The sequence below is a fragment of the Mustelus asterias genome, chromosome 6 (assembly GCF_964213995.1).
Source record: "Mustelus asterias chromosome 6, sMusAst1.hap1.1, whole genome shotgun sequence".
Classification (NCBI taxonomy): domain Eukaryota; kingdom Metazoa; phylum Chordata; class Chondrichthyes; order Carcharhiniformes; family Triakidae; genus Mustelus; species Mustelus asterias.
The window spans coordinates 101,395,888-101,418,368 of record NC_135806.1 but is presented as its reverse complement, the minus strand read 5'-3'; the positions used below and the strand labels follow the sequence as shown (position 1 = coordinate 101,418,368).

General features: G+C 43.0%; 1 protein-coding gene across 1 annotated transcript in view; it reads left to right on the top strand.

Moving 5' to 3' along the window:
- LOC144495025 (ras GTPase-activating protein 1-like) overlaps window positions 1-22,481 on the top strand; it is a 196,163-nt gene that overhangs the window by 51,237 nt on the left and 122,445 nt on the right. The window contains exons 2-4 of the mRNA XM_078214823.1: window positions 3,728-3,880; window positions 7,913-8,048; window positions 20,736-20,806. Coding sequence (XP_078070949.1) covers window positions 3,728-3,880; window positions 7,913-8,048; window positions 20,736-20,806 — 360 coding nt within the window. The remainder of the gene's footprint in view (window positions 1-3,727; window positions 3,881-7,912; window positions 8,049-20,735; window positions 20,807-22,481) is intronic.

Genomic DNA, 22,481 nt, shown 5'->3' with positions numbered 1-22,481 from the left:
TACAAAGGTTCCAATCAATATTTGGAAAGTTAAAGTCCCCCATGACAACTACCCTGTGACCCCCACACATATCCATAATCTGCTTAGCAATTTCTTCCTCCACATCTCTATTACTATTTGGGGGCCTATAGTAAACTCCTAGCAACGTGACCGCTCCTTTCCTATTTCTAACTTCAGCCCATATTACCTCAGTGTGCAGATCCCCCACGAAGTGCCTTTCCGCAGCCGTTAAACTATCCTTGATTAACAATGCCACTCCTCCACCTCTTTTACCAGCTTCCCTACACTTAGTGAAACATCTATACCCCGGAACGTCCAACAACCATTCCTGTCCTTGTTCTACCCACGTCTCCGTAATGGCCACAACATCGTAGTCCCAAGTACCAATCCACGCCCCAAGTTCATCTACCTTGTTCCGGATGCTCCTTGCATTGAAGTAGACACACTTCAACCCACCTTCCTGTCTACCAGTACCCACCCTTGACCCTGATACCTTCCCCAATACCTCACCACCCTCACTGACTTCTGGACTACAACTCCCTTTCCCACTCCCCTGACAAATTAGTTTAAACCCCCCTGAAGAGCCGAAACAAATTTCCCTCCGAGGATATTGGTGCCCCTCTGGTTCAGGTGCACCCCGTCCTGTTTGTACAGGTCCCACCTTCCCCAGAACGTGTTCCAATTATCCACGTATCTGAAACCCTCCCTCCTACACCATCCCTGCAACCACATATTTAACTGCACTCTCTCCCTGTTCCTCAACTCGCTATCACGTGGTACCGGCAACGTACCAGAGATGACCACATGTTTCGTCTTGGCTCTCAGCTTCCAGCCCAGCTCCAGAAATTCCTGCTTTAAATCCCCGTCCCTTCTCTTACCTATGTCATTGGTACCAATGTGCACCACGACTTGTGACTGTTTCCCCTCCCCCTTCAGAATCTGGAAAACACGGTCTGAGACATCACGGACCTTGGCATCCGGTAGGCAACATACCATCCGTGAGTCTCTTTTGCTGCCACAGAACCTCCTATCTATCCCTCTAACTAACGAGTCCCCAATAACTATCGCCCTCCCGCTCTCCCCCTTTCCCTCCCGAGCCACAGAGACAGACACAGTACTGGAGATCCTCTCACTGCGGCTCCCCACTGGTATGTCATCCCCCTCAACCGTATCCAAAGCGGAATACTTGTTGCTAAGGGGAACGACCACCGGGGATCCCTGCACGGACTGCTTCCTCCCAGCCCCTCTCACCGTCACCCATCTGTTTTCAATCCTCGGAGTAAATGTATTCCTAAAGCTTGTGTCTATGGCCATCTCTGCGTCCCTGATGATCCTAAGTTCATCCAACTCCAGCTCCAGTTCCCTAACACGGTTTTGGAGGAGCTGCAGATGGGTGCACTTCCCACAGGTGTAATCAGTAGGGACACTGTCGTCGTCCCTCACCTCAAACATAGTGCAAGAGGAACATTGCACTGCCTGCACACCCATCCCCTCTAGATACCTTGCCAGTACCAGGTAGAAAGTGCAAAAATGAATTCAACTCACCCCTGCTCGCCCTTTCAGCCTAAGCCCTGTGAGCCAAAGTCTTATAGCTCACACCCTGCTTCCCACACACTCAAGCCCTGTGAGCCAAAGTCTTATAGCTCACACTCTGCTTCCCACACACTCAAGCCCTGTGAGCCAAAGTCTTATAGCTCACACTCTGCTTCCCACACACTCAAGCCCTGTGAGCCAAAGTCTTATAGCTCACACTCTGCTTCCCACACACTCCACTGCCCGCTCCCGACGCTGCCCGCTGTATACTGCAGCCTACCTTTTATACTTCACGCGCTTAAAAAACCCTTCCCAGACTCCTTTGCTGCCCACTTCTAGTTTTCACTTTAAACTTGAAAAACTGCTGTTAAAGTAAAGGCCAAAAAAATACACACACTAGCTGACTAATTAAATAAATAAACAATTCAATTAATCCAATTAATCTCTCACCAGCACTGCTGCTTTCAATCACCCCTCTCAGCTTGCTCCAGTGGATCAATGAGGGGAACATTGACAGAGGGGAACCGGTGGATGTGGTATTTTTAGATTTCCAGAAGGCATTTGATAAGGTGCCTCACAAAAGGTTGCTGCAGAAGATTGGGGTACACGGAGTTGGGGGTAAGGTGTTGGCGTTTATTGGGGATTGGCTATCTAACAGGAAGCAGAGAATTGGAATAAATGGGTGCTTTTCTGGTTGGCAGTTGGTGACCAGTGGCGTGCCGCAGGGATTGGTGCTGGGGCCTCAACTGTTCATCATTTACATAGATGATCTGGAGGAGGGGACTGAGTGTAGGGTATCAAAGTTTGCTGATGACACGAAGATGGGTGGCAAAGCGACTTGCGTGGAGGACGCGGAAAGTCTGCAGAGAGATTTGGATAGGCTGAGCGAGTGGGCGAGGATCTGGCAGATGGAATATAACCTTGGCAAATGTGAGGTTATCCACTTTGGAAGAAATAATAGTAAATTGGAATATTATTTAAATGGAGAAAAATTACATCATGCTACTGTGCAGAGGGACCTGGGGGTCCTTGTGCACGAATCGCAAAAACTCAGTCTATAGGTGCAGCAGGTGATCAAGAAGGCGAATGGAATGTTGGCCTTTATCGCGACGGGGATAGAATATAAAAGCAGGGAGGTCTTGCTGCAACTATACAAGGCACTGGCGAGGCCGCAACTGGAGTACTGTGTGCAGTTTTGGTCCCCTTATTTGCGAAAGGATATATTGGCCTTGGAGGGAGTGCAGAGAAGGTTCACCAGGTTGATACCGGAGATGAGGGGTGTAGCTTATGAGGAGAGATTGAACAGATTGGGTCTGTACTCATTGGAGTTTAGAAGGCTGAGGGGTGATCTTATAGAGACATATAAGATAATGAAGGGGCTGGATAGGGTGGAGGTAGGGAGATTCTTTCCACTTAGAAGGGAAACCAGAACTAGAGGGCACAGCCTCAAAATAAGTGGGGGCCGGTTCAGAACAGAGTTGAGGGGGAACTTCTTCTCTCAGAGGGTAGTGAATCTCTGGAATTCTCTGCCCATTGAAGTGGTGGAGGCTACCTCGTTGAATATGTTTAAATCACGGGTAGATAGATTTCTGATCGATAAGGGAATTAAGGGATATGGGGAGCAGGCGGGTAAGTGGAACTGATTCAGTTCAGATCAGCCATGATGTTGTTGAATGGCGGGGCAGGCTCGAGGGGCTAGATGGCCTACTCCTGCTCCTATTTCTTATGTTCTTAGAAGATGTATCACAAAGTAATTTTCTGTGTAATTTTGCTTTATGCAGAAGATTGATATCTCTCAAAAATGCTGATTGGTTTAAACCTGAAAGACAAATGGGTTATGTAAAATTTCCAGATTTTCTAATAGTGATGAACATGCACATCAACAATTACCACACTCGGTTCTTGTTTAGTATGATATTCTGGTGACATCCTGGTGACAAACCTATCATAAGAAGAAACTACTGATAGTCAGAAAAAAAATGAATAACAGTTAAAATTTGTACTGAAATGCATCCTGTCACAAAATATGCGATGATTTTTAAATATTTAAATGATTTTTTAACCCATAATTTGCTTCAAATTGATTCTTAATAACAGGAATCTTCAAGTGTTCCATGCACTTTGGGCAAAGTACTAATCATTTTGTTGTCTGAAGTTTGCGATACAATGTAAATTATTCATTTTAATTTTTCAGGTGGTATCATGGAAAACTGGATCGTACAATTGCTGAAGAACGGCTTTGTCAGGCAGGCCGACCAGGAAGCTATCTCATCAGGGAAAGTGATCGAAGACCGGGATCATTTGTGCTTTCGTTTCTAAGTAAAACAGGCATGGTCAATCATTTCAGGTGATATGTTTAACATTTTATATTTAGTAATAGATTAATGTGGGGTGTGGAAGGGGGATGGGTGCACTGGGTAGGGGCTATTTGAACATACTGTGTTGACTCCCTTGAAAATGAAAATTATATAACTTAGCTGCAAATCCTTAATGGACTAGGTAGTAATGTGATTTTTAAGGTTTCTAAAACAGATACTAGTTCACAAGTTAGCATTGCTCAGTTGTGACTGATATTGGAGTTTTTTTCCATAATCAAACGAGCATACCAATTCGGAACAGGAGCAGATCATTCGCCACTCGAGCCTGCTCCATATTCTGCCTACCCCAATAGATTGTTGACCAACAAGGAAATCAAAGGTCTGCTTTAAAAATATTCATTTATTCTGCCCCCACTGCTCCATGGGGAATAAAGTTTCAAAGATTTGTGACATTCGGAGAAATAAAAACTTCTCATTTGTACCGCAGATATGAGACCCCTTATTTTTAAACTGTGTCCCCTAATTCCAGCTTCTTGAGAGGAAACATCTTTTCCCCATTCACCCTTGTAAGTCTCCTCAAAATCTTTTATGTTTTGATAAGATCAATCAGCAAACTTCTAAACTTCAATGCTTACAGGCCCAGCCTCTCCAACCTTTCCTCATACGATTCCCCACCCCTCATCCCAGGCATCAGTTTCGTGAACCTTATCTGAACTACTTATTCTAACACATTTATGTTTTTTCTTAAATAAAAGTCCGATATATGGAACTTGATTAAATGCCTTATTGAGGTTATAGTTCTCATCCACAAGTTTACTTATATCTTCAAAGAATTCCAGTAAATCAGTGAAGCACTTTTATTATTATTCTCAGAATAGTGAAATATTGGCAAAGTTGTGTTGATTACTTATCCCTAGTTCCTCTGAGATGGTGGTGTTATGAACAGGGGAGAGATGGTAGGGTGGTTCCCGTTTTCACCACCCCTTGACTAGCCACAACAAGATGTGTTTTGAAGAAATGTTCTAGCCTCTTGAGAGCTGTGATTTTTAGGAACAGACACAGGCAGGCTTTTTCATAGGTTTAAATTATGAGATGGAGTAAATGTTTATTTTCTCAACTCCTGAAATGTAATTGCAACTGCACTCATTCTGTCATTTACAAGACATATACGCACACACACACACACACACAAGAAAGGATAATTACAAAAGATGTAACAGAGTCCAAAAAGAGTACTGTCACTTCTTGCGATGGTAGCTGGAAAAGTTGAAGATCTGAGGATTCTCTCTTGATTCACTAAAACAATGGAGGTTGGTTGTTTCTGGCAATTAACTTAGTGATTCACTTGATTTGATACCTGGTTTATGGCTTTTCCAGTAAAAGTTGTGGTCCAGCCCCGTAGTGAAAATATACCCTGCAGGTAAATAATAGCCCTACATTTCAGCCTGTAGGTGAATTTATATGCAAGGTTCTTGCTTTTTCCTGGGTGAGATGTTTCTCTTCTCTGGTCATTGTATCCCAGACTTACTAAGGTGCTTCTCACTACAAGACAGTTTCTGTCATATGACCAACATACTGGTGTTCCCATTGTCCACAAACGGTTCGATGGGCTCAGCAATTGTTGCAGAATGGAGAATGTTTGATATTCCCATTTACATTCTAGGTATGAATAGCCTCCGGATATTTTTATTTGTATTTGCGTCTCCATGTCTGAGTCTCTTTAATTGAAATGGAGCAGAGCTGTCATCAGCACCTGGGAAGGTTATTTGCATTTTAAGTAACTCAATAGCAACGTAACCAGACGAGAGTCAGTGTCTATATCTGTGCAGAAAAAACAAAAGCAGGTCAAAAGACCCTAAACTCCATTTTGTGCCCATGTAGATAGTCATTATTCCTTCTGATTTTTAAAAAGCTCAGTGGCCACCTTGCACATAAACCCACTATCATAACTACCTGGGCATAACCGTGGTGATTGACCTTTTAATTCAACTACAGCTGACTTTGTGATGATGATGCTCCGACAATGGTGTAAGGTAGGGAAGTCCAGGGCTTTGGCCGCATTCACGTAGAAAAACAAGCCACATGGCCCATCTAATCCATGCCAGTGTTATGCTTCACACAGGCCTCTCTGCATCCTTCTTAATGTAAGTCTATCAGCATGCTTTTCTAATCTCTACTATATCCAGCTACCCTTAAATGCGTCTAAGCTAGTGATTTCAACTAGCTCCTATGGTAATGAGTTCTACATTCTCACCTCTTCCTAGGTTTAGAGGTTTCTCCTGAATTCCTTATTCGACTTATTATTGACTATCTTATATTTAAGGCCCATAGTATCCTTCATGAGTGGAGACATCTTCTCAATACATAACCTCTAACATTATTTCATGTTTCTAAAGACCATTATTCAGCATTCTCCTTTCCAAAGTAGAAAAGCTCAGCAAGTTCAGGTCTTTCTGATAGGAATAACCCCTTAATTTTGATACCATCCTTGTAAACCTTTTGTTGCACCTTCCCCAGTGTCTTTGTATTATTATAGTCTGGAGAAAAGAGCTGTGTCCTAGTCTTGTTGATGTGGAAAGTATAAATGATGATATTGTGATGCTGCTGCTGCTGCTCTTTTCGATGTTGGAGGGGTCAGATCACATCAGTATACATCAGCACCTGCAGAGTCGAGGGCTAGTTAGATTAGTTCTTATTCTCACTAGTTTCAAGAAGGTTAATTATTTGAAATGAATTGTCCCTTAATTTTTATGGAAGTTGTAAAATCAGTTGATTTGGTACTCGTTAGAATTTGGTCAAACATAGAATCCCTACAGTACAGAAGGAGGCCATTCGGTCCATCAAATCTATACTGACACGAGGGTCAATTTAGCATGGCCAATCAACCTAACCCAAGCATCTTTGGACAAATTGACCTGGCTCCTAAAGAAAGCATTTGAACAATGAAGTAATGTCCTGTAGAAGAAGTTATTGAATGAGACATTTGATTCTTATATGAGAGAGATCTTGTTAGAAGATGCAAATGTGGTTTGTAGGTGTCCTCCAATGTCTTTTTTTTAGTTTTTTTACATCACTCGTGGGACATGGGTATTACAGGCTGGTCAGCATTTATTGCCCATCCCTAGTTGCCCTTGGAGGGCAGTTGCTGTGGCTCTGGAGTCACATGAAGGCCAGACCAGGTAGATTTCCTTCCTTAAAAGACATTAGTGAACCAGATGGATTTTTCCAACAATCGATAATGGTATCACGGTCATCAGTAAATTATTAATTCCAGATATATTTACTGAATTCAAATTCCACCATTTGCCGTGGTGGGATTCGAACTTGAGTCCCCAGAATATTAGCTGAGTTTCTGGATTAATAGTCTAATGATAATACCACTAAGCCATTACCTTCCTCACACCGCACCCACAGAATTGAAAAGTTTAATGTTATTCTTGCTGTTTAGTTAATGTACGTTTTTTTTTCTAATTTAAGTTGAGATGTGAATCAGTGACAGTTTTAGCTTGTTGGGTGGAATGTGTATTTTTATAGCATTAATTGTGATGCCTTGGTCTTGGATCACCTTATTTTAGAATCCTGGTGATTGCTCGATAAGCTTTACTACATTGTGTAAGCCAACTCTGCATATTATTAGGTGACTTTGCATCCAGGTACATTTCAGATGGCAGCAGTTTGTGCTGCTGTAGCAAGTTGGAATTGCTGTATTTGATATCAGCCTTCTTACTTTAGAGGCAATTTCAAAATCTTTGTGTGAAGGCTCATATTGTGGCTTAAAGAATGAGGACTGAGAGTTCACCTTATTTGATCAACTGTATTGTCCAAACTCTCAATTTCCTTGCAACCAACTCGGGGAAGAAATCTAAAGCTACTATTAAAGCCACTGTCCCTGCTTCACAACTGCAATTAGTCTTTACCCATGTCAAACAAACTGGCGAAAGATAATTAATTTTTAAATTGGACAAATTAGTTACATTACTCTGTTGCAAATTCCATAAATTAAATAATTGTTTAAATTACCTTAACATAAACTCAGCATTGCATTGTTGTGCTCATTCTAGGATCATTGCAATGTGTGGTGACTATTACATCGGTGGACGACGGTTTTCCTCCCTTTCAGATCTGATTGGATACTACAGCCATGTGTCCTGTTTACTAAAAGGCGAGAAGCTTCTGTTTCCAGTAGCACCTCCAGAGGCAAGTGTATGAATTATAAGTCAGAAATGTTAGACATGAATCAATGTGAACAATAATATAACGCATATGAAAAGCAGGATGATTAAAGAAGTCTGTTCAATCGAATGTTTCTCGAGGTCTCTCAGATCACCCACTTGTGTTTTCTTTCCTCCCCATTCTTTTATACATTCTTTTTCAATCTCCCCTCTCTATCTTCTCTGCCCCATTCTGTTTCTCATTGTCTGTCCTAATTTCTCAATAAGAAGTTTAACAACACCACGATGGAGCTCCAAAAGCTTGTGTGGCTTTTGCTATCAAATAAACTTGTTGGACTTTAACCTGGTGTTGTTAAACTTCTTACTGTGTTTACCCCTGTCCAATGCCGGCATCTCCACATCATGACTAATTTCTCAACACAGATGCAGAAATGGAAATGTGTTTGAGGGGCTTTTCTGTAACTGTGATCCAAAAAGGTGGCAGCATGAAACTTAGCCTTCTGCTGCTGAGACATTAAAGAGTATTGAGTTGAGCAGTCAATGAGGACTTTCTTCCTCAAACCATAATTTTTTAATATTGGGCAGGCTTATGCTATAGATACAAGAGTGAGACAACAGCATTCACTTTGGTGAAAATATAAGTTGGACAGCAACTTCCAGTGAATGCATCTGTTAGGTTAAATGCAGAAATCAGGAAACAGCTGTCCAAAATTGCCTTGTGAAGTGGTGGAATATGGCCTTGGTATCTTGCCAAGAGACCATATATGGTGTTACAATATATGGAATGGCTGAATTTGCTGTACTTTTGTGACAGATGTCTCCAAACCTTGTCAGAAAATATTCAGGCTTGTCCACTCTGGTATAAATATATTTTTAATGACGCAGTAAGTAAGTCTTAATTATTGTAAAACAATCTCCCTAGAATTAAAAATTAACTTTTACAAATGTAGAGCTCTTTCTCGCTGTCAATCCAATCTTTTTATCCTTCTCTTTTGCTCTTTATATCTAATTTTGCATTGAATTAAATATTCTAACTTGCACTTCCTGGTTGAAACTATACACTCCTCATTAACCACTTATACTGAAGAATTGTTAAGGGAATATGCAATTTATTGTCTGGTTCACACTGGACCCACATCCTCTGCACAGGGGTCACAGTATGTTCTAGTTTAAAATTCCACAGTAAGGTGGGTGACACAGTGCCTCACTGCACCAGGGACCTGGGTTCGATTCTGGCCTTGTGTGACTTTGTGGAGTTTGCACATTCTCCCTGTGTCTGTGTGGGTTTCCTCAGGGTGCTCCAGTTTCCTCCGCCGTCCAAAGATGTGCAGGTTAGGTGGATTGGCCATGACAAATTCTCCCTTAGCGTCCAAATGTGTAGGTTAGGTGGATTAGCCATTGTAAATGTGTGGGGTTATGAGGATAGGGCAGGGTGATAGGCCTGGGTAAGATACTCTTTCAGAGAGTCAGTGCAGACTCGATGGGCCAAATGGCCTCCTTCTATGGTTCTAAGCCTGTGGGTAGATGTAATGAATGGATGGCACCGAGAACAAAATCTGATCAATTAGTTTTGAATCCTGGTGAAGTATCGCTCTGTCCTTGTGTCCTATGAATGAGGGAGATTATTTATTGAATTTCAGAGATTTTGATATTTGTAAGGACAGGGCATTAATTTTTTCGAGGTTCACTGATATGGTTCCTCCTCCTTTGGGAACAATGTGCATTTATTTATTCTTGATCTCTCAAGTCCAAGGTGGTGGGTGGGATTGGTGAGGGGAGAGGGCCTGTAATGGAATTCCGAATTATGAAAATTGGATTAAGGCTGGGAGAACTGGGGGGGTATGCAGTCAGATTGTGAGGTGGAATGGCCAGCGGTCTTGCAGGCAGTAGCTATCTCAATTTTAGGTTTGGAATTTGGAAAGAATATTAAAGTATTGGAATATGATGGGGACACTTGAGATTTGCGTCTGATAACATAATGAAGGACTGTACCTGAAATAATCAAGTTTTCCTTTCACCTGTTGCTGCAGTGTGCATGGTGTAAATTCTGGGGATTTGTGTAATCTCATTGGTCGTATTAACCAGTTGGCCTCTTGGAAACGCAATTTATTTCGTCGGTAATCCCCACAGATTTCACGCACTGCTTATTTAGAGTTAAATTTAGAGAGAATTGGAAAATTGGCATCAACTAATGTAATTGTAATTTAAAGCATGTATTATCAAATATGATTGCCTATTATTATAAGACAGTTGAAGGCAAAGTCCTTACCACATGCTATTAGGCCGAAGGTGGAAGCTGACTTGGAACGACTTGTGAAGACGGGAGTCTTGGATCCTGTCAGCATTGGTGAATGGGACACGCAAAAGCTCCAGTCAAGAAAGACATCAAGAAAGATGGATCCATAAGGGTTTGCTGACAAAGTCACCATTAATCCAATGTTATGTGTGGAACAGTACCTGTTATCCCACATTGAAGACTTGTTTCTGGGATTGGCAGGAGGCCAACATTTTAGCAAAATTTACCTGAGTCGGACTTAGTTGCAGATGAATGTGGACAAGAAGTCACAGGAACTTCTGACAATTGTGGCACATAAAGGCTTGTTCTGATACCAAAGATTGCTGTTTGGTCTCACCTCATCTCCTGCATTGTTTCAAAGAGCAATGGATCAAATCCTGAGTGATCTGAGCAGAATCCAGTGTTATCTGGATGACACCCTGGTCACTGAAAGAGACGAAGAGGAACATCTTCAAAACTTGGATGTCACTCTCTAGCGATTGGAAGACTTATGGTCTGAGAGTCTGCAAGGACAAATGCAAGTTCTTCCAATTTAGAATATGTGATTGACACCAGCGGCTTTCACAAACCTCCTTCTATGGTTAGGGCCATTACAGATTGCACCTCAGATTATTAACCAGTTACATTCCTTCCTAGGATTGTTGATTTATTATGGAAGATTTGTTCCATACTTGACAACCATTCTGAAACCATTACAATAACCTCTTGTGCCAGAACAAGATGTGGGAGTGGATGGATCAATGCAATAATGCCTTCATGCATGCCAAAGAAGCATTTTAAAACCTGAAGTTCTATCTCTGCTGTTGACTGGTGATGCAGCCCTTATGGTGTAGGAGCAGTAGTCTCCCATATCATTCTGTTGGGTGAAAAAAGACCCTTTGTTTTTGCATCTCGAACCTTGTGCAAGGCTGGAAGTAACCATGCACAGATTGAAAGGGAAACATTAGGGATTATTTTTGGAGTAAAGAAATTCCATCAGTTCCTATATGGGGGAGAATTTGCATTATTGATGGACCACACATGGGACTTACATCACTAGCAGTATGTAGAATGCGAAGGTGGGCATTGCTTTTGTCTGCACATACGTATACCATTAAATATCGACAATCAAGTCTACATGGTAATGCAGATGGACTTTCAAGATTGCCACTGCCAGGTAGGTCATCAGACTACTCAAGTAGAAATATCTTCTACTTTGAACAAGTAGAAGCCACACCTATCACTTCTGGACAAGTGAGAAAACACTTGGAGCGATCCTATGCTCTCACAAGTGATAGATCTGGATTTACTGGGAGAAATTTCAGAAATAAGACCTAACCATCAGAGCTCAGTCGGGACGTCTTCTATGGGCCTCATTCTGCCACCATTGAGAAAGCAGGTGGTAGAGAAGCTACAAGAGGGTCATTGCAGAATCGTGCGCATGAAGGAAGTAGTAAGAAGTTAATTTTGGTGGCCTGAATTGAATTGAAAGAAATTGAAAAGAAAGTTAAAATATGATCTTCCTGTGCAAAGGTAAGAAACCTGACACTCTTAGCACTGCTGCATCAATGGGAATGGCCTGAAGAGGCTTTACAATGAGTACTTGTGGATTTTTCAGGATCTTTTGAAGGATATATGTCCTTGGTGTGAGCATTGACCAAGTGGCCAGAGGTCGCTGTGAGAAAATCTACTGAATCAAAGAAGACTATTGAAAAACTAGGAGAAGTATTTAGTCGTTTTGGATTCCTTGAACAATTGGTAAATGACAATGGACTTCAATTTGTCACAAGAATTTGGAAGTTTCTTACAAGAGAATGGTATGCAATATATTAAGTCTGTACCACATCATCCAGTGGACTGTCGGTGTGTTTTGTCCAACCCATGAAACATATTTTGGGATCGACTAGGGCAAAATTATCAAATGTCTTAACAAATTCTTACCAGTGTATAGGAATACTGCACATTCCACGACTTAGACCTCTTTAGCATTACTAATGGTGAAGAGACAACATTCAATCTGCTGAAACTGAGAAAAATAAAAACGATCATACAACAGCAACAAGGACAAATGGAATGGCAGAGAACAAAGCAGAGTTTCCCACCAAGCAAAAGGAGTTTTAACTAGGAATTGCTCCACAGGAGAGAAATGAGTGCCTGCCACAATCCTTGCACAGACTGGACCTGGCTCTTGTACTGTCCACACCAGAAATGACATGCCGGTCAAAAATGCTGCATGTTCTTTATTTTGTAACATTACTTACATAGAACATAGAACAGTACAGCACAGAACAGGCCCTTCGGCCCACGATGTTGTGCCGAGCTTTATCTGAAACCAAGATCAAGCTATCCCACTCCCTATCATCCTGGTGTGCTCCATGTGCCTATCAAATAACCGCTTAAATGTTCCTAAAGTGTCTGACTCCACTATCACTGCAGGCAGTCCATTCCACACCCCACCCCAACCACTTAACATAAACAAAGCAATTCTGTTCATACTTATTACTCTGTATGAAGTAGTTTACATTCAAACTAAAGTTCACCTCATCTGGTATTAACTCAACCTCTATTTATTTATTAGTCAGAAGTAGGCTTACATTAACACTGAGAAATCATAGAAATCATAGAAACCCTACAGTGCAGAAGGAGGCCATTCGGCCCATCGAGTCTGCACCGACCACAATCCCACCCAGACCCTACCCCCACATATTTACCCGCTAATCCCTCTAACCTATGCATTTTAGGATTCTAAGGGGCAATTTTTAACCTGGCCAATCAACCTAACCCGCACATCTTTGGACTGTGGGAGGAAACCGGAGCACCTGGAGGAAACCCACGCAGACACGAGGAGAATGTGCAAACTCCACACAGACAGTGGACCCGAGCCGGGGATCGAACCCGGGACCCTGGAGCTGTGAAGCAGCAGTGCTAACCACTGCGCTACCGTGCCGCCCTGAGATTGAAGAAATTCATGTGCAGAAGGCACAGTTGTTTGTTCCAAAACATAAAGGGATGCAATCCCCAGATTATGCTATTGTATAACTAGATATGGAACAGTGAGAGTCAATTTCTGTAAAAGAAAAACTGCTTGAAGGGGCAACTGGCACAACTGAACTTGGAACAACTGCCCATGGCAGTTAGAAATTTGTGCTGGCTTGTTCCTTGGAAAACAGCACTTGATCAAACTTTCTTTGCAAAGAGCTGGTATAGACTTGCATTCATATAGCACTTTTCATGACTGCTGGACAATTCAAAGTGCTTTACAGCCAATGATTTGTTTTTGAAATGTAGTCATTGCTGCAAATGTAGGAATTGCAGCAGTCAATTTTACACATAGGGTGGCACGGTAGCACAGTGGTTAGCACTGCTGCTTCACAGCTCCAGGGTCCTGGGTTCGATTCCCGGCTCGGGTCACTGTCTGTGTGGAGTTTGCACATTATCCTCGTGTCTGCGTGGGTTTCCTCCGGGTGCTCCAGTTTCCTCCCACAGTCCAAAGATGTGTGGGTTAGGTTGATTGGCCAGGTTAAAAAAATTGCCCCTTAGAGTCCTGGGATGTGTAGGTTAGAGGGATTAGCGGGTAAAATATGTGGGGGTAGGGCCTGGGTGGGATTGTGGTCGGTGCAGACTCGATGGGCCGAATGGCCTCCTTCTGCACTGTAGGGTTTCTATGATTTCTATGACATAGTAAACTCCCACAAACAGCAATGCTATAATAGCCACATAATCTGTTTTTGTGGTGTTGATTGAATGATGCATATTGACAAGGACACTGGAGACAACTCCCTACTCATCTTCAAAATAGTATAATGGAATCTTTTATGTCCACCTCAGAGAGTTTAGCAGTTTAGCATCTCAATTGAAAGACACTGCAGCTTCCCTCAGTACTGCACTTGAGTGTCAGCCTTAAGTAGTAGTAGGGGAGTGATCTTTTTTAATTTGGTTTTAGAGGAAGTGAATTGTTTTATAGAAAGAATATTGGAGTTATGCACTGCAGAGGACATATTTCTCTAAACCCATGTGGTTTGCTGCTTGGGTTAATATTGGTCCTATTTGTCTTCCTTTTGAGATCTTATTGTCTTGTTTCATCGCCAGTTGGCTCTTTCCATTAATGTGGTTCTCCTTTCCCACTCTGTTTCTGAACTATTTGTGATTACTTTTCCTTTTCACCAAAGTCTATTTACTCATTGTTGATAATACCTTAGCATTCATGGCACAACATCGTGGGACGAAGGGCCTGTTCTGTGCTGTACTGTTCTATTCATGAACAACCTGAAAGACTGCATACAATTGTGTTGAAATTCCCAAGACCTGGAGACTGTGGAACTTCTTACCTTCTCAATGCTTTGTTTCACCTACACACTTCTAAACTCCAAGCTTGACATCACCAGACTGATGTTTCCTGATTTGACCACTCATTTGAATCTCAGAATTATGATTTTGATTTTCAACCTGACTCTATTCCTCTGATCTGCCTCCCTTGCCTTACCCACCAGCCTAACTAGACAGTTTTCATCACTGAGCAAAATATCAAATAGATGATAAAAGCTGCCATGTAAGTTTCTATGGACAGTGGTTGTCTCATTTTACCTTGTCTTGATAAATTAGAATTGATATGTGTTCCTGTTCTTTATCGTGGACTAGGCAAAAACAGTGTGAATGACTGTAGAAATCGGAGAGGTTATCTATCAAATGGTGAATCATGTCCTGATACCACGATAAAGGCATATTTTATGTTTACCTTTTGAATCATAGAATCCCTACAGTGTAAAAGGAGGCCCATCCCACCCAGGCCCTATCCCTGTAACCCCACATTATTTTTTACCCTGCCAATCCCTCTGACACACACGAAGGGGCAATTTGTCATGGCCAATCAATCTAACGCGCATATCTTTGGAGTGTGGGAGGAAACTGGAGCTCCCAGTTGAAACCCACGCAGACATGGGGAGAACGTGCAGATGGTTACCCAGGGCCAGATTTGAACCTGGGTCGCTGGCGCTGTGAGGCAGCAGTGCTAACCACTGTGCCACCATGCCGCCCACAAGTTATGACTGCTCACGTAAATGGTAGTCATGATGTGGAGATGCCGGCGTTGGACTGGGGTAAACACAGTAAGAAGTCTAACAACACCAGGTTAAAGTCCATCAGGTTTATTTGGTAGCAAAAGCCAAAAGCAAAAGCTTTTGCTACCAAATAAACCTGTTGGGGGACTTTAACCTGGTCTTAGAACATAGAATATAGGAAAGCGACAGCACAAACAGGCCTTTTGGCCCACAAGTTCCGTCGAACATGTCCCTACCTACCAGGCTTACCTATAACCCTCTATCTTACTAACTTCCATGAACTTATCCAAAAGTCTCTTAAAAGACCCTATCGAATCCGTCTCCACCACTACTACCGGCAGCCGATTCCACGCACCCACCACCCTCTGAGTGAAAAACTTACCCCTAACATCTCCTCTGTACCTCTCCCCAGCACCCTAAACCTGTGACCTCTTGTGGCAACCATTTCAGCCCTGGGTAAAAGCCTCTGAGAATCCACTCTTTCAATACCCCTCAACATCTTATACACCTCTATCAGGTCACCTCTCATCCTTCGCCTCTCCAAGGAGAAAAGACCTAGCTCTCTCAACCTACCCTCATAAGGCATGCCACCTAATCCAGGCAACATCCTTGTAAATCTCCTCTGCACCCTTTCTATGGCTTCCACATCCTTTCTGTAATGAGGCGACCAGAACTGGGCACAGTACTCCAGGTGGGGTCTGACCAGGGTCCTATACAGCTGCAGCATTATCTCCTGATTTCTAAACTCAATTCCTTTATTGATGAAGGCCAGTATTCCATACGCCTTCTTAACCACAGCCTCCACCTGCGACGCTGCTTTGAGCATCCTATGAACCCGGACCCCAAGATTCTTCTGATCTTCCACACTGCCAAACATCTTACCCTTAATATTATATTCTTTCATCCTATTCAACCTGCCAAAATGAAACACCACACACTTATCTGGGTTGAAGTCCATCTGCCACTTCTCCGCCCAGTCTTGCACCTTATCTATGTCTCGTTGCAACTGCTGACATCCCTCTACACTATCCACAACCCCACCAACCTTTTGTGTCATCAGCAAACTTGCCAACCCATCCTTCCACTTCCTCATTCAGGTCATTTATAAAAATCACAAAGAGCAAGGGTCCCAGAACAGATCCCTGGGGCACTCCACTGGTGACCGACCTCCATGCTGAAAAAGACCCATCTACAACCACTCTTTGCCTTCTGTGGGCAAGCCAGTTCTGAATCCACAAAGCAATGTCCCCTTGTATCCCATGCCCCTTCACTTTCTCAATAAGCCTTGCATGGGGCACCTTATCAAACGCCTTGCTGAAATCCATATAAACTACATCTACCGCTCTTCCCTCGTCTGTGTCTAGTTCCATCTTCAAAAAATTCAGTTAGGCTCGTAAGGCATGATCTGCCTTGGACAAAGCCGTGCTGGCTATTTCTGATCATACTATTCCTCTCCAGATGTTCATAAATCCTGCCTCTCAGGATCTTCTCATCAACTTACCAACCACTGAGGTTAGACTCACTTGTTTATAATTTCCCGGGCTATCTCTTCTCCCTTTCTTGAATAACGGAACCACATCCGCAATGCTCCGATCCTCCGGAACCTCTCCCGTCTCCATTGATGACGCAAAGATCATCACCAGAGGCTCAGCAATCTCTTCCCTTGCCTTCCACAGTAACCTGGGGTACTCCCATCCGATCCCGGCGATTTATCTAACTTGATGCTTTTCAAAAGCTCCAACACATCCTCTTTCCTAATGTCCACATGCTCAATCTTCTCAGTCCACTGCAAATCTGCACTGCAACTGCCAAGATCCTTTTCCACTGTGAATACTGAAGCAAAGTATTCATTGAGTACCTCTGCCATTTCTACCGGTCCTATACAGCCTTTCCCACCGTCACATTTGATTGGTCCTACTCCTTCACATCTTATCCTCTTGCTCTTAACATACTTGTAGGATGCCTTGGGGTTTTGCTTTATCCTGTCTGCCAAGACCTTCTCATGACCCCTTCTTGCTCTTCTAATTTCCCTCTTAAGTTCCTTCCTACTAGTCGTATACTCTTCTAGATTTCTAACATTGCCTAGCTCCCTGAACCTTTTGTAGGCTTTTCTTTTCTTGACTAAATTCGTTACAGCTTTCATGCACCATGGTTCCTGTGACCTACCATAACTCCCCTGTCTCATTGGAACGTTGCTGTGTAGAGCTCCAGACAAATTTTCCTTGAAAATTTGCCACATTTCTTCTGTACATTTCCCTGAGAAAACCTCCTTCCAATTTATGCCTCTAATTTCCTGCCTAATAGCCTCATAATTGCCCTTACTCCAAATAAACACTTTCCTAGCTTGACTGATCCTGTCTCTCTCCAATGATAATGTAAAGGAGATAGAGTTATGATCGCTATCCCCAAAATGCTCTCCCACTGAGAGATCTGACACCTGCCCAGGTTCATTCCCTAATACCAAATCAAGTACAGCCTCTCCTCTTGTAGGCTTATCCACATACTGTGTCAGGAAGCCCTCCTGAACACATCAAACAAAAACCCCCCCCCCCCCCCAACCCCTTACCCTAGGGATTTTCCAATCGATATTTGGGAAATTAAAATCTCCCATCACGACCACTCTGTTATTATCACATCTCTCCAGGATCTGCTTCCCAATCTGCTCCTCCACATCCCTGCTACTATTGGGCGGCCTATAGAAAACACCAAGTAAAGTTATTGACCCCTTCCTGTTGCGAACCTCCACCCACAGGGATTCCGTAGACAATCCCTCTGTGGCATCCATCTTTTCTACAGCCGTGACACTATCCCTGATCAACAGTGCCACTCCCCCACCTCTTTTGCCTCCTTCCCTGTCATAAGAACATAAGAAATAGGAGCAGGAGTAGGCCATCTAGCCCCTCGAGCCTGCCCCGCCATTCAATAAGATCATGGCTGATCTGACGTGGATCAGTACCACTTACCCGCCTGATCCCCATAACCCTTAATTCCCTTACCGCTCAGGAATCCATCCATCCGCGCTTTAAACATATTCAGCGAGGTAGCCTCCTGAAACATCTGAAACCCGGCACTTGAAGTATCCAGTCCTGTCCCTGAGATAACCAAGTCTCTATAATGGCCACCACATCACACTTCCAAGTAGTGATCCATGCTCTAAGCTCATCCATTTTGTTCACTACACTCCTTGCATTAAAATACACAGATCTCAACCCTTCGGTCTGAGCGCTCCCCTTCTCCGTCACCTGCCTATCCTCCCTCTCACGCTGTCTACAAGCCCCTTTTATTTTTAGCTAACCTCCTCTCTCCCAGTCAACTCATTTTGATTCCCACCCCACAACCATTCTAGTTTAAACACTCCCCAGTAGCCTTAGCAAAGCTTCCTGCCAGGATATTGGTCCCCCTGGGATTTAAGTGAAACCCGTCCTTTTTGTACAGGTTGCACCTGCCCCTAAAGATGTCCCAATGATCCAGGAACCTGAATCCCTGACCCCTGCTCCAATCCCTCAGCCACGCATTTATCCTCCACCTTATTCGGTTCCTTCCCTCACTGTCCCGTGGCACAGGCAGCAATCCTGAGATTACTACCTTTGCGTTCCTTCTTCTTAACTCCCTACCTAACTTCCTATATTCTCTTTTCAAAACCCCTTCCCCTTTCCTGCCTATGTCAGTGGTAGCAGTATGCACCACGACCTCTGGCTCCTCTTCCTCCCACTTCAGGATTTCTTGGATACGGTCAGAAACATCCCTGATCCCGGCACCAGGGAGACAAACCACCATCCGCGTTTCTCGACTTCCTCCACAAAAACGCCTGTCTGACCCCCTCACTGTAGAGTCCCCTATCACCACTGCCTTCCTTCTCCTTTTCTTGCCCTTCTGTGCTACAAGGCCGTTGTTAGACTGCTTACTGTGCTCACGTAAAGCCATTGGTAGGTGGAAGAATCCTACGATAGATCAATAAAACTAACCAAACAAGAGAATTAGTCTATATTTTGCAGTTGCTTGAAAATCAATGATTTTATGGCCCACCACGATGTGTCTCCCTTGGTGGAAGCAGCAAGCCATTTAAATCTCCATTCAGTTCAGGACCCTAGTGTCCTGCTGGGTGGGAGGGGCCATAAAATCCTCCCCTGCTCTGTGACACCCAGTTTAGATTTCGCCAGGGCCACTCAGCTCCTGACCTTATTACAGCCTTTGTTCAAACATGGACAAATTCCAGAAATGAGGTGAGAGTGACAGCCCTTGACATCAAGGCCACTTTTGACTGATTTTAGCGTCAAGGAGCCCTAGCAAAACTGGAATCAATGAGTATCAGGGGTAAACTGTCCACTGGTAGGGTCATACCTTGCACATAGAAAGATGGTTGTGGTTTTGGAAGGGGGTGGGGAGAGTGGGGGCTGGGGGGGCGGGGGGCGGGGGGTGGGGGGGGTGTTGGTCAGTCATCTTAGCTCCAGTATGTCACTGCAAGAGTCCTCCTCAGGGTAGTGTCAAAGCAGTCTGCTTGATTGGCACCACATTCACTCTTTCCACCACAGGTGCTCAGTAGCAGTAGTGTGTACTATCTTCAAGATGTACTGCAGCAATTTACCAAAGATCCTTCGACAGAAACCTCCAAACCCACGACCACTTCCACCTAGAAGAACAAGGCAGCAGATACATGGGAATACCACCACTTGCAAATTCCCCTCCAAGCCACTCACCATCCTGGCTTGGAAAAATATCACCGTTCTTCGCAATTGCCGGGTCAAAATCCTGGAATTCCCTCCCTAACAGCATTATGGGTCAATCCACAGCACGTGCACTGCAGTGTTTCAAGAAGGCAGCTCACCACCACCTTCTCAAGGACAACCAAGGATGGGCAATAAAGCTGGCCAACCAGCGACTCTTGTGTCCCATGATTGAATATAAAAAATTGGCCCATCAGTATGCTCTGCTGCTTTTCTCAGTGTCATCTAGTCTAATCCCACTCCACTGCATGCTTCCCAAAGCCTTCAATATTCCATTTACAAGCAAAACCTTTAACATGATTTCAGTATATGATGGTCCACTTTAGCTATATTTGCATGAAATTTAAAATTGTTGATGATTAAACCTGTTGTCCATTCATGTTTTTCTTCTGAAATGCTGAATTCCTTGATTTCTAAGGCACTACTCAGTAATGAGACACACAAGTGAAAGATGTTCACTGTGGGGGAAATAATGCCAATCCAAATGGGTTGGTTGAATTAGATGTGTTTCCTCTTTTGAAAAAGATTTTGACACCTAGCTGTTTTATGTTGTAGAAGATACAGTAAGTAAAGTAAGATGTGTTAAATTGGTCATAATATGCTTCATATAAGAACCTGTAAAAATTAAAAACTGTGTTTCCTATCCAAAATTATAGCCTGTTGAGGATAGAAGGAGAGTTCGGGCCATCTTGCCATACACCAAAGTTCCAGATACAGATGAAATTACGTAAGTTACTCAAATTTATTTTTCCCAGGTGAATAAGAAATTTCACTTCAAATATCTTTTGGTGAATTTGACCAAGTGAGTTCATTTTGAGCACCATGTCCTATATCCAATGCTCCCAGACCAAATAGAACACATTCATTCTATATCTTCTGCATGTTGTAGACAATCTAGGTTTACAGCAGGAGGGTAATCCACAACCTATTTCAACTACTTGCTTCACATCAAATCTTGGAAGAAATGTTTTCCCCAAGTCACTCCCAACTGTCTATATTTGCTGTGAAATTGTTGCTTTGCTGAACCACTCCTTCACTACCACCTTCAATGCTTTTGTCCCCAAAAAAACTTTTATTCACTGCCTCCAAACCCTGCCACTCCCTGTAGAGTGTTATTCATCTTTGTTGCCTCAAGTCTAAAGAATGCACACTTGAGCATACCTGGTGCAAACCTGGCTTAGATGTTCAATGTCGGATCTGGCTCAGCTGCATCAAATAGGAACCTTGGCTCTCTGTTCATCCAGTGACTCTAAAATTATCATCCTTTTGTTCAAATTGCTACATGACCTTTGCCTTTCTGATTTCGGTAACTTAATTCAACACACATCTCAATTTTCTCCATCCCTGGAATCTCCATTCCTCTGATAAAGATCTCTATCCCTCCAATCAACATAATGCTATTGTTTGAAGCACTTCCCAAAGGAGGAACAAACTTGAACATACCGAAGTTTTCATAGCCAGAGTTACTTTTTGAATGGTCATTCTTTTTATGCAAATACTTTGCAAGCAAGTTCCCTCAAACAGCTTTGCAACATGTAACAATTTAATTATTTTTTTCTATGGTAGTGTTTGGAAGATGGATCTTGGCCACACTTGAGGAGCTCTCCTGCTATTCTATAAATTAGACTGAAGTCTTTTCTGTTTGGTTAAACAAGGAGACGCTCAGTTTAATGTTTCATTCCAACGGTAGCATCTTCTTAACCTTGCTTTGGTGTGCAGTATTAATTGTTTAGGTCTTGCACTGGAGCTTGAATCCATACGCTTCTGAAACGTGCTATCAGTAAACCAAGCTGACAATGACTTTAGGTCAATCTGCCTCTTCACCACCTCTCCTTTTTGAGCCCCTTCTGACTTCTTTGGTAAACCTTTGGTCATCTTTGGTAAAGCTTGTTTACAGCTCTCTGAATATCTCAGAATGCTTTTTCAAAACCAAAATCGAAACCAAATTTAGTGGAAGGAAATCAAAACACCAGATGAGGCCTATTGCCTCATCAACCAATTCTCCCTTTTTATTAGCCTTACTAATTCTATCTTTTCATTGTAATTTTCTTCCCTTTTCCTTATTCAATAACCTTACTTCCCAAGTAAGTTATCTTTTTTAAACATCTCAATTGATCTTTTTTTGATCAGTGGCTTTCTGAGCCATAATCTAGGCATAGGCTGGAATTCTCTGGCTGTTCACACTGGCGGATTCTCTGATCTCACTAGTGGTGCACCCCCTGTTGTGTGTTTCCCAGTGGCAGGGGTTGCTTTAATGTGAATTTCCATTGATGGAGGTGGGACCAGAGGATCCCGTCGCCAGCGAACAGCACGCTGCTGAGAAAAACGCTGAGGGGAGGCCAGAGAATCTCACCCATAATCTATGATAGCATTTATTTAAAACCAGTGTTACAAATTCAGAT